Source organism: Osmia bicornis, chromosome 10, assembly GCF_907164935.1.
Source record: "Osmia bicornis bicornis chromosome 10, iOsmBic2.1, whole genome shotgun sequence".
Classification (NCBI taxonomy): domain Eukaryota; kingdom Metazoa; phylum Arthropoda; class Insecta; order Hymenoptera; family Megachilidae; genus Osmia; species Osmia bicornis.
The window spans coordinates 8,325,193-8,337,069 of record NC_060225.1 but is presented as its reverse complement, the minus strand read 5'-3'; the positions used below and the strand labels follow the sequence as shown (position 1 = coordinate 8,337,069).

Genomic DNA, 11,877 nt, shown 5'->3' with positions numbered 1-11,877 from the left:
AACTTTGTAGGACGCGAATAAGGTTTAGGAAATTGTTTAGATATCTCCATTCGATTCGCGACCTTCCTGGTGGTTAGGTATATCTTAAATTGCTTTTCAAATTCAGAGGAGAATTATGGACATTTGGGTAACTGGGATCCTTTCCTGGGTACGAGGAATTTTTTAAAAATTAAAGATTATTAAAAATCTGAAATTTTAGGATGATAAGGGGGGCAGTTTCTACTCTCTCCCTGGTTACGCCAATTCATGGTATTAGAAATATTTCAGTTCGCTTGTCAAATAAGAAGCTTTTAACTCTTTCATAATAATCGTTAGCGTATTTACATCGCAATGTCGCACCGTGAAAAAATATAGAAAGTCTGTTGCATTTATGCTTAACAGTTGCTTGCCATGAAAATGTTCTCACAAGCGTTACAAAATAACGCTACGAAGGAAATAGTATCGATCATCGATATTGATCCACTTTGTGTAATAACATTCCGATACTGTCTCGTACAACTTCATTGAAACTAAAATAAACCGCTTCAAAGTATAATGTGATCGATCAAATGTATTTGTTCGTTTTACATAAATCACAAAGAAATCTTTTCCTCTTCGATAAAAGAAGGTTTGAAATATTAAAATGTCAAGATTTTCGAACGGAGATAATTTTTTTTTCCTATTAAAAGTTTGCGATGGAGAAATAAAATTTGGTGAGTAGTAATTTTAAAATTGTCAGCCACCAATCGTTTCATAATTGAGCCTCTAAAAAAGCCAAACTACGACTCCAGTTTCTGCGAATTGCTTAATTTAAGCAGAACCTGTTTACTGTATTTATAACATCTACTTTATAGAGTTGGACGATTCAGAACACTGACTTTTACTTTTATCTATTTATTTAGCTGTGGGGAGTCATCAAAGACTGACTCCACAAAATTAATTATTATACTAAATTGCAACTATATATATTTTCCAACAATATAAATAATAAATATTTGAATAATAATTTTAAAATAAACATTGGAAACATAAAATAGAAACAATAATAATAAATGAATATAAATTCAATTTTGTACGATAGATACTTTATGCCCGTTTAAATTTGCCGCGCCAATAGGTGGGCGATTAGCAAGGATCCCCTCCTTCCGCCTTCAGTATTCGGATAGACGGCGTGTGTGTGTACGCGCGGGTCGCGTGTCTGATGAAGTGAATGTAGAATATTAATTCGTACGTTTCCGAATATAAATCAATTATCAGTCTATTAATTAATAAAACAACAAATATATTAACATTCTTCTACGGTTTACAAAGGGGATACCAAAAGGATCGGGCACGTGTTGTAAAAAGGTAAGCAATGATTAAACGATGTGAATATATTATTATATTTTCCGTAAGAAATTCGAAGAAATATGCATAGCATATTAATCCGACGACATATGGTATAACGTGTGTACATAGAATGACGTTAGATTACACAGTGTACTTAAGAATAAATAATCCTTACGATATAATGAACGGTTCAAAAAGAGTTTTCATGGTACTAGATTCGAAATTGCACATGGTGTATACGACGTATAACACGTTCGAATACATCGAGATCAAAATAACGATGAGGCGGAAGTTGTAACAGGAAACGAGGCTAAATCATGTCCCTGTTTCTGTATACTTCCCTGTTTGGTCAACCTCTTTTGTCATTTAGTCCTTAAACGAAACATTCGATAAGACAAAAGCTTAACCGCAATTAAAATGTCATGTTCGAATTTGGAGGTTAAATTAACCCTCGCGGTAGGGTTAGTAGATTTTTCACGCGATTCGAAGGTAAAACCGAGCTTCAATTCAAGCGTTCGTTACTTTGCATACCAAACGGGAAAGTAACTACGAACAGGTAACCACGAAGAATAAGATTGTTGAATAATTTGCTCCAGCTACTTTGGTTCTCCTCCGCGTTAGCCTCGCTCCTCCATGTTTGGTGTTTACGAACAACACTTGGCTCCTTCCTGATCCACCATTTTATATCATTGCACAATTCCGTTGTAACTGTCTCTCGATTTCTCTTCTTCTTTTTCTTCCTCCTCATCATTCCTTGTTATACGTCCTTTATTTTTTTATTTGGTTTTGTTTAATAGTTTCTTCGACCGCAGTTAAAAAGACCCTCTTCTCGTTTATCTCCCGCTTCTCTGATGGTAGTTGGTCGATGCCTGCTCTTTTTCTTCTCCTCCCCTACTCTGTTGCGGTTCTACGTCCTGATTACATGATTATGCATTTGCCTTTCTCGGCCCAGGGATTGTTCTTCTTATCGGGCGCGTGTATCAACGGGTCAGTCTTCTCGTTCTCTTCGACGTACTCCCTCATTCTGGAAAGAAATTTTGTTACAGTCAAAACTCCAGTGATGACTTCACTAGAGGAAACAATTTTTTTTTTTTTTTTTTAATTTAAATTTCGTTTTAATGAAATTAATGAAATTCGCGTGGGATAGGATTTCTGGCGGAAAGGTCAGAGTACGAATAAATCAAAATTTGGTAAAAATAAAAGTCGATGGACTTTATTGGATTTCGTTACAATTCGCGAACCTGTTGCCGGTGCCTAGAGACATTTACCAACGAAGTACGAAAAATCAGTTTGATCGAGCAATCGGCGTTCCTTCGGAACACACAGAATTCTCCTTGAACGCAAAATCGGCCATAGTAGCCGAGTTCCTTTCACCGAGCCGTCGTCGCGGGGAAACGACCACCAACTATTCGTTGCACTTTTCTTTTGCATCGCTTCGAACCTTGTTACGTTTACGGCGATTCTGTGTCCCCTTTTTCCCCCGACGGTTTATCCGCTGACTAATTGCACAGATTTATTAGCGAATTCCGAACGTACAGGATTTTATTACTCCGTTGATATAATAAATTAGAACATAAGGATCGTGTTAAACAATCGAAATCTTCTCAATTGTATTCTAATAAATAACGATAGAATCTTTTGTTCTCGTTAATCAGGATCGAGCTCACTGGAAAATACGAGAAAATTATAGGCTTTCACTTATCACTGTTGTATTAGAAACGAATGTGGGTTAATGACCTGTTGCTGCCAGCACAGATTGCTTTCCGACGTTCCTAATTCCAATCAACGTTTTATTCTAACGCGTTCACCGTATTTATTACCTTTATTAGTTTGATTAATACCCTAGAAAATCACTATCCTATTTAAGGAATTAAAAAGTTTCCAAAATTTATTATTAGTACATCATTTGTAAAATAGAGTGCACTTTAATGTAACGAAGTAAAACTAATGATAAATTATGTAAGTAGTCCAAAGTTAGGAAAAAGAAAAGTAACAGAAACGATCCATAAATGAATCCGTTAGAAAATGGTCGTTCCTTTCCGAACTGGACCAGTTGTCACAATAAAACGGACAATACCGTTTCCTCGAAGATATCGCGCCACGGTAAAGGGAAAAAGTGAGGGGGTTAGAAAGGGTTCGAGTTTAGTGGGAGGGAGAGAGAAAGAGGGATTAGTTTGATCGGGAATAGAGGACAAAAATGGGAGGTACCTTTCACTCTGGCACTCTCCGAGAAACCAACCGTGGTAACTTTTTTACCGTCGCGTGTGATTCGCCTCGAATACCCACAGTTACGGGATAGCAGAGCTGTTAAAACGCGGTTCCGCGTTGTTCCGCAACCAGGAACAACCATCAACTTCCCATATGATGTGACACTATGAGATAGGGGGATAATGGATAAGTTGGGAGTGAAATTTCGATCAGCCCCTTATAGACTGCAACCGGAGATGGTTTTTTTTGCGGAGAAGTTTCGCGTGGCAATATAAATTCGTACAAATTCGAACAACAGTCCTACTGATTAAACCCCTTGGACCAATCGGATAGCTGCGCTCGTCTGATCCGCCAATCACAGGGCGCGTTACTTTACCCCTAGGTAAATGAGTCAGATGCACCTGATAAAGCCAATAGCGTCGCGCGGAGGCCAGTCAGTCTGCTCTTGGGCTTCGAAGGAGCAGGGGTGTTTTTTTTTTTTCGTGATTCGTTTTGCAAACTTTTGCTTCAGAATGAAAGACTAATTAATTGCACAGGATGCAGCAAACAAATCTATGATATTAACTTTTTAACGTATTAGCAGTTAAGATATAAAACTTGACAAATGTCGGAAAGAATTTTTCTCTTCTTTGACTAGTAAATTTATTTATAATTTGTCGAGTTTCATAATTGATGAAAATTGAAATAAAATTTTAAACACGCGTTTAAAGGGAATGGAATTCCAGAGTAATTACGTGTATCTCGAGCGCACTTACGATCAAGATTGTCTTTGCCACTTACGTATCAATATTAATACCTTAGTTGCAAAGTAAAAGGCAGTTTCGAGCGAACAGATAAATGAGATTTCATAGATGTTTTTAGTATAATAATTCATTATCAGATATAATATATTAAGAAATATTGATAGATCAAACCGTTGAAATATGACTCGAGATTACCAGGAATGTTAGAGCAAAAACTATGTCAGCGTTGATGATGTATTCTTCGGTGGATAGTGATCGTAACAAGTCCTTGTAAAAGTAATTCCTATGATCGGAACATTGTCGAACGGAGAATGTCGACGACCTTAATGCACTATTTACACCGTAATAGCAACGCGATCATCTCGTAGTCATCAACGGTTACATTAGTCATCGTGTAAAATTCTTTATCGAATTCATTGACAAGCGTTAATTTAGTAAATAAGTTTGTCAATGAAGATATTTTTATCTGACAAATGTTTTGTTTTATTTTGTTTATTCAGGGAATATGTAATTAACTGTGGACACTCCACGTCCAAGGAGATCCTCTCTCTGTATGTAACATGGAAACGCCAGCGCAGTTCAGCCTTGGTTCTCGGCTACTGCGAGTATTATAACACACTCTACACGAATTATATCCTCATTTGCATGTAAATATTACACATTGTCCGCCATGATCCAGTGATTTGAAGCTGATCGAATAATCGTAAGATAAACTCGATGAAAAGTTAGGAAAGAAGATTTATTATTATCTCAACTAGTGTTCTTCAAGGATGTTAGAATGTAAATATTGTTTGTTCAGTTAACATTTAACAGAAGCTTTTTAATGACTCTGCATTAATACTGGATATGAATTGATTATAAAAAGAACGCTTGAAGAATATTATGTTGTGTCTATCGCAAAATTAATCTTACAACTTCGAATTTGTATTAACAATGGAAAACTATTTAAGCCCCGGAAAATTGAACATCGATTTGACCCATTACTCCAGTATAACGTAGACATTAAAAAATAACATTTATCGATAATCGTTTATTTTAAACAAAGAATTCGGAATTCTTATTTCAATCGATGCTCGAATCAATCATTCATTATCTTAACGAATACAAAATTTAAACACGACCCCGTCTGATTATTACTAAACAAACCGAGGAAAAAATCAAATAAATTGGAGCAACAGATGAACGGATGCCTACGAACCGAATAGGAAACCATATTCCATGAGAATCAATGAATCGAAAGGGAGAAAAATGAAAATAAATTGCAGCCATCAATTTCTTTTTACAAAACGATAAAAAGTTGTTATTAATATCGATAGAAAACGATTAAAATGGTGAAAAACATGAATGGTATGAGAAGTCGGAGATAAATGAGGTTGTCAGACTTGTAACGCAAAGCTCTTCATGGACCACCATCCAGCATACCTCTCGAGCAATGTATCGAATAGGATAAAATTTCAATGAAAAACAAACTAAAGGAGTGAAAAAATACAAATTACATGTATGATATATGAATGGGAAGAAGAAGCTGATGGACTTACGCGGTAATGCTCTTCGACAGGGGCCATCGTTCCATACTGGCCTGGTACTTCATGTTCTCGATCTGCTTCTTTAGTGCGTCCTTATCCATGTTGGCGAGTACACTGGGATCCATGGTTATAGCCGCGCCTCCCTTTTGCCAGATAACAGTCGAATAGCGCTTGCGCCTCTACGAAAAATCAATAGAACAGAACCAAAGTGTACATGGGGACTCCTGTTATAGGAACGGTACAGCTACGTCATCATAGACTGGCAATAGAAAATTCGATTCAAAGAGGAAAGGTCCATAAACTTCTTCTCCGATACCAGTCTCCATCGAGTCTGATCAAAAACTCATATACCAAAGAAAGAAAAAAAAAATAAGAATTTTCTGTTAATATAGACTGATCATTGTTTGGGATTCATCATTGAGTGTCTAATCATTGTACAAGGGACTCTGCGTAAATATCATTAAATCTTAGGTCATTAGTCACCTCCCTAATGAGATAGGGGTAAATGCTGGGTAGCTAGACGCGTGAGTACCCGAGATTGCCCGACGCAGAGCTCGGGTTGAATCGGGTCAACTCGGATGACGTTGGGTCGGAAGAAGTCGGGCGGGATCGGGCAAGAACCCGAACTCCTCCATATAAATGCTCGGGATCTCGAAATTTTTCGCATTTCGATTTGAAATTCAGTATCGCGTTCTAAGTAACAGCGTTTAGATGGAATTTGGTTAGTTTACTATTCTTAATTTGGCGTTGAGTATACAAAAACGGGCAGTTACTTAAAATCGCTTCGTAATTTGAGAAAATAAACACTGTTACTCTGAACGGCTTATGACGTCACAACCTTCGAGTTCTGTTCGAGTTGCGAAGGCACTTTTCCCCCTTAAAATACATAATTCAATATTCTTTAACATAGATAATTGCCATCATTTTCAATTTTCTATTTTGAAATGTACATGTTTTGGAATAAACCATTACAGTCACCTATAATACCAACGGGGTTAGGTATCTTTAAAATATTTATTAAATTAATACCAGTATACTTAGAAAAATTTCTAGAATTCATTCGAATTATAATGTACTCACAATAGAATGTTTGATGTCTACTTCTTGAATTGAAATTTCTTGAAAATTGAAAGTGATGGAGAAACAGGATTTACAAATTTGTATTCAGCTCACAGAACTCTATAATAAGCGGTTGCTATTACAAAACAAAATACATACGTGTTATCATTCGGCCTAGATTCGTTCGCGTTTCGAGTGTTACTTCACACGTTCGATCGGATCGTTGTACAAATTTTTCGTTACGTTTTGAGAGTAAATTTTCGACAATCATCGACACTTACCCAGCGGGCGGGTGGTTCGAACAGGAAACTCGGGTAGTACACGTGTCACGGAAGGTCCGTTTGGAAACTTGTCCGTCGAATAATTTCGTGTAGCACTCACTTTGCCCGAGGTCGGTGAAGTTCTGAGAAGCGCTGACTCTTGGCAGGTTTCTCGATTCGCTTACGAGAAGCCTCAACAAAACTCGGCAATCTAATTTGCTGGTAATTTACCTGCCGATATCTTCAATCATTGTTGTCATTGGAATATTCTGCGGCGAATGTTCTACCACGAGTAATCCGGCCTCGGATCTCAATCCAACCCTCGACTCTTCCAGAACGATCGCACAGCGATCAGATTCCTCTTGAAAGAATTATGAATTATGAGTATATTTCAAGCGAAAGTTATATCGAAATAGCTTTCTATCTAAACACGATAGTATTTGAAATATTATTCTATGCTCCTAAACTTAATTTAATCGTTTCAAATACTATTCCGATCCGGATAGATCCTAGTTTCCGATTTTACAGGGTGGCCCTGTTGTTTGAGAAAAATATTCCGTCGGATTTAATTAAATTCAGTTATTCAAGTTAAACGTTTGTGCACTTAATTCTTAAATAAGTCACGCGAGCACATTTTATTGGGACTGAATTAATTTGTTTTTCAAGTTTGCACAATTACGCTGCTGTGCAATTTGAAAACAGTATCAATGGTGCCATTCAGTGGCGAGTGACGCAACTAAGAAGAGAACCGGAAGTAACGGAGTTCACCAGAGTCGATAACTGCGAAAAGACCAGTTTTCGTTCTTCGCGCATCTCTAGTACGCATCTTCGCCCTGATTGGCGATACTCCCAAACGAAGTGGAAAGCGATTAGCAGAGAGCTCGCTGCGTTCCCCCACCATCTTCCAACCTGCGCGCAGCGCGTCGCAGTTATGAACTCTGGTGAACTGCGGTATAATACTTATAAACTTGATTTGTCAACTTTTAATCATCGACTATCATTAATTAAATATTGAAATTTATGTCCAGAATTAGCTACATTTCGTATGTATAAATGTATATTTGACATTCACCCAGTAGATGCAAACAGTACCAAACGTTTAACCTTTGTAACCTTAATCTTTTATTATACGATTTAGGCGACGCTCTTAAAAGGATACTTTTAAGTTTCAAAATGGATAAATATATTAAACTAAAAAATGTGGGTACTAATTACGCGAAGCATATGAATCGTTTAAGTAATCGAATATTCGGTGAAGTAACAAGAATAACAAACAACAAGTCGATGAAAGTTGTTAAGATGTTCAGTGAACAACCGATAAATAAACGAGCAGATATAATTAGTTATTATCCACGTCACACTCAAACGACATTACTGATGAAGAATCTTAGAAAGTATGGTTTATTCAGAGATGAACATCAAGACTTCAACGATGAATATGAACGTTTAAGAGAGCTCCGTGGTAAAACAAAATGGGTACCAGTATACCTGAGAAATAAGAAATAAGTTTTCTTATTTTCTCAATGAAATTGTGTATTTTATATAAAATATATACTTTTAAATACAATATATTACATGTAAATAATAATGTAAAAGTATAAAAATATAAGGTACAGGAAATATAAACTGTTAGAATGTATAACAGTAATCCTAGAATTAACTGGTAATAAGAATTCAAAATCATTTATTTCTAATTGATCTATGTCAGGTTCTCTTATAACTGGATCAAACTTTTTACTTTTACATAACATTGATTTATTTGAATCGCTTAATTGATTTTTCTTTGATTTTATCATTTGATTATTGGGAAGATTTTTACTCTTACCAATTTCTTCGTATCTATGAACAATTGTTCCCTTTGCAATTTCCTCATAGGGCATGTAATGAATACGAGAGGATTCATTTATAGGATTAAATTGATGAAAAATAGGTATATATAACTTATTCCAAATGTGAGATAGATTTTCATCTTCTGTAGGTGTTTTGCGGTAGGATATTGCTCTTCCAGATAGTCTATCATTGTCTTCCAATTTATCCATTTCTTTATCATTAAAAATCAAGTCATTTATCCATATCCTTAAATAATATTGTACATTAATATTTCAATATCGTATTTCAAATTTATAAACTCTGTTCCCAAACTTATACCTAAATGCATCAAGATCAAGGTACGTTGGTAGATCGCCGCATTCTAAAGAAAAATTTGTCCAGGATGCAATTCCGACTAAAGATGTTTCACGATGTTGATTTTCGCATACAACCGGTGAACCCGGATTTCCAGCGCATGCTTTCATTTCATCTTTAAATTCCACCATTGCACAAAATACATTCGTATAATTCACACTTGTCTTTATCATATACGTGCATAATTTCCAGGAATTAAGAATCACTTCGCTGTATTGAATTGGTTTAGCCAGAACTTTTGAGGATGGTGAAACGTAGCTTTGCCAACCGAATATTAAACACGGTGTATAATTATTATTATATTTGCCGGGTATATTCGGTAATATTACTTTACCATTACACATGTCAAACGGTTTAGTTAGTTTCATAAGAGCTATATTATAATCTCGATCAGGAAGAACAGAGTAAGGCTCGTAATGAGGATGTATGTATGTAGCTTTCACGGATACAGTTTGTTTGGTATCGGTTCCATTTAGCCCAGTTGCAAATAAAACAATGGACTACATAAATGAAATTAAAAATTACATCGTTAATATCGGTTTTCTTAACGTTAAGAATAATTTGTGCCATACATTTCTCTTGTCTTGTACACATTGTGCTGCGGTCAAAACCCAGTCAGATGATATAAGAACTCCACCGCATGGTGCTATTGTTTGAAATTGTATTAACCAAGGAAATTGACCATTTTGAGCTCTTTTACCTCTGAGCAGTATACTTTTAGATAGCTCCAAATTAATGAACAGTAAAAATAATAAAATATGTATTTTCATAATTAAAATCATTTTGCATATAGTATCAAGTGGCTATGTTCAGAATATTAAGTTTGCAACCATATAAAATCATTGTTATTAAACATAAAATTATTTATTAAAAAATGATTAAAAATACAATATTAATTATGGCAGAAATTTGGCAAAATGTGTATTATTTACAGACTAGATAGAAATAGATTAGTTAAATTTATGAAGAAGGGTATTTTTCATTTAATATAGAACTTCAAGTTCATCATCTTATTAACAGATGTAATAATGCATTTAGGACTTTTATAATTCTTCTTTAACATCTTTTTTGGTATCCTCAGGTTTTGTACTCTTCTTTTTCTTCTTTTTCTTTTCCTTTGTATCACTGTTAGTTTCACCCTTTTCTTTAAGGCAAGAATCATCACCACCCTTCAATGCCCTCTCTGAACACAAGTACCTAATTAAAGGAATTTCTCTTTGATAATTGTAATACCACTCTTCAATATCAGACTCATGATTTTCCAGTAAATCTTCGCATTGTGATTTTAAAGTTGTTATCTCCACTGATGGTTTATCCCATAATTCGTATGGAATTCCTAGTTCCACCTTGACACCTTTGTCCCTGTATAAATATACAATCATATTTACCTCCATCATTCTGAATGTATGAAAATATTATCTTACACAAGTCCATGAAGAGCTTTGAAGGTTTGGCTCATTCCTTTAGAAAATCTTGTACTATCTGAACGCTCCTTGTGAATGTTATACTCCAATATACGTTCGCAAAGATCCTCCATACTTTCTAATAGACGTAATTCTCTGAAAATGAAAGTCAAGAATTTTATAATGGTGTAACATAGTGGAATGTTTTAAACGTATTTGGAATTTACGATTTTTTGTATTCCATCTTTTTCTTGGGCAAAACATCGTCGACCGAATAACCAATCTCGAGCACATCACGCGTTTTACCAGTTTCATCTAATCTTGCTTCTAATTCCGTGGCAACAACTTTGCAAACTGCAAAAGAACGTATCGTGTAGAGTATAGAACAAAATTCTAAATATGTATAACAATACCTTCGCACTTGTTCGCATATTTTACACCTTGCTCTTCTTCGGGACCGCCGATTACAAAATAGGAAAATAGTAAATGCGTTAACAAAATTTGTGTTAAAGCGTACATTATTCGGTCGGAAAATTAAAAAAGGAACTGTTAGGTTACGGAATGAATAAAAGCATTTATTCGTCAGCTATATATTAGTCCCTCCCAATCACATTTAAATTTTTTCTATTGACATTTTTGCAAATATATTAAAACTTAATACAAATACAGGATTCTGGATAAGTGATCAGTTACTATGTCCACTCATGTTTATCGCATATCAGAATGGCTTCGAGAATGCTATAGTTAAACATATCGTGATAACGTGATAAATATAAATCATCATTAAAAGATTTATTCATTTTCTCGCGTTATTTGATAGATGAAAAATCTTTGTATTAATTTCCTTTAATAATATATGAAAAAATGTATATATTATATTGACAGTTTCTACTTGTTTGTTGGCTATATCTTATTCGTCCACGTTTAGGCGGCATAATTGAAATCTTCCAATAAGAGTAGAGTACACAAAAGAATATTTATTCAAATTAAATGAATATTAATTTAATTCTTTCGTTTCATTTCTATAGTATCTGTTGAGATTTTGAGAAATTTGCAACATCTTAACATAAACTGAATGCTGAAATTTTAATTAATAAAAGGTTCACTACACCAATAGATTCTCTTTCTTCTATTTTAACATTATATTTTTGCTTAACATTTGGACAGACTTTTAATATATACAAAA

At 35.0% G+C, this 11,877-nt stretch overlaps 4 protein-coding genes across 7 annotated transcripts; 1 reads left to right on the top strand and 3 right to left on the bottom strand.

The window, feature by feature from the left end:
- Window positions 1-1,337: 1,337 nt before the first annotated feature.
- Window positions 1,338-7,311, bottom strand: LOC114875581 (guanine nucleotide-binding protein subunit gamma-e). Of its 4 annotated transcripts, none has more exons than XM_029186007.2 (4): window positions 7,126-7,311; window positions 6,866-6,980; window positions 5,798-5,964; window positions 1,338-2,332 (listed from the first exon to the last, which is right to left on the bottom strand). In XM_029186007.2, the coding sequence occupies exons 3-4, from the start codon at window positions 5,908-5,910 to the stop codon at window positions 2,227-2,229; spliced, it is 219 nt and encodes a 72-aa protein (XP_029041840.1). In that variant the 5' UTR covers window positions 5,911-5,964; window positions 6,866-6,980; window positions 7,126-7,311; the 3' UTR covers window positions 1,338-2,226. The 4 variants fall into 4 exon arrangements, with proteins under 4 accessions (XP_029041840.1, XP_029041841.1, XP_029041839.1 ...); XM_029186008.2 differs by having other exon boundaries at window positions 6,866-6,964; XM_029186006.2 differs by lacking the exon at window positions 6,866-6,980 and having other exon boundaries at window positions 7,126-7,306.
- A 693-nt stretch (window positions 7,312-8,004) lies between these two features.
- Window positions 8,005-8,760, top strand: LOC114875580 (28S ribosomal protein S33, mitochondrial). Its single transcript, XM_029186004.2, has 2 exons — window positions 8,005-8,147; window positions 8,243-8,760. The coding sequence occupies exon 2, from the start codon at window positions 8,278-8,280 to the stop codon at window positions 8,608-8,610; it is 333 nt and encodes a 110-aa protein (XP_029041837.1). The 5' UTR covers window positions 8,005-8,147; window positions 8,243-8,277; the 3' UTR covers window positions 8,611-8,760.
- On the bottom strand, window positions 8,676-10,068 carry LOC114875582. The gene is made up of 2 exons (XM_046287545.1): window positions 9,253-10,068; window positions 8,676-9,180 (listed from the first exon to the last, which is right to left on the bottom strand). Exons 1-2 carry the CDS (start codon window positions 9,654-9,656, stop codon window positions 8,676-8,678), a joined length of 909 nt encoding a protein of 302 aa, XP_046143501.1. The 5' UTR covers window positions 9,657-10,068.
- A 170-nt stretch (window positions 10,069-10,238) lies between these two features.
- On the bottom strand, window positions 10,239-11,562 carry LOC114875577 (protein canopy homolog 3). The gene is made up of 4 exons (XM_029186000.2): window positions 11,105-11,562; window positions 10,919-11,045; window positions 10,713-10,847; window positions 10,239-10,650 (listed from the first exon to the last, which is right to left on the bottom strand). Exons 1-4 carry the CDS (start codon window positions 11,208-11,210, stop codon window positions 10,332-10,334), a joined length of 687 nt encoding a protein of 228 aa, XP_029041833.1. The 5' UTR covers window positions 11,211-11,562; the 3' UTR covers window positions 10,239-10,331.
- Window positions 11,563-11,877: the final 315 nt, after the last annotated feature.

Coding starts and splice junctions, on each gene's coding strand:
- LOC114875581 (XM_029186007.2), bottom strand. CDS start 5,910: ATGGATCCCAGTGTACTCGCCAACATGGATAAGGACGCACTAAAGAAG. Junction 2,333..5,797: donor CTGTCGAAGAGCATTACCGC/GTAAGTCCATCA, acceptor ATTTCTTTCCAG/AATGAGGGAGTACGTCGAAG.
- LOC114875580 (XM_029186004.2), top strand. CDS start 8,278: ATGGATAAATATATTAAACTAAAAAATGTGGGTACTAATTACGCGAAG.
- LOC114875582 (XM_046287545.1), bottom strand. CDS start 9,656: ATGAAACTAACTAAACCGTTTGACATGTGTAATGGTAAAGTAATATTA. Junction 9,181..9,252: donor CTTGATCTTGATGCATTTAG/GTATAAGTTTGG, acceptor ATATTATTTAAG/GATATGGATAAATGACTTGA.
- LOC114875577 (XM_029186000.2), bottom strand. CDS start 11,210: ATGTACGCTTTAACACAAATTTTGTTAACGCATTTACTATTTTCCTAT. Junction 11,046..11,104: donor ATATGCGAACAAGTGCGAAG/GTATTGTTATAC, acceptor GTTCTTTTGCAG/TTTGCAAAGTTGTTGCCACG. Junction 10,651..10,712: donor AAAGCTCTTCATGGACTTGT/GTAAGATAATAT, acceptor ATATTTATACAG/GGACAAAGGTGTCAAGGTGG.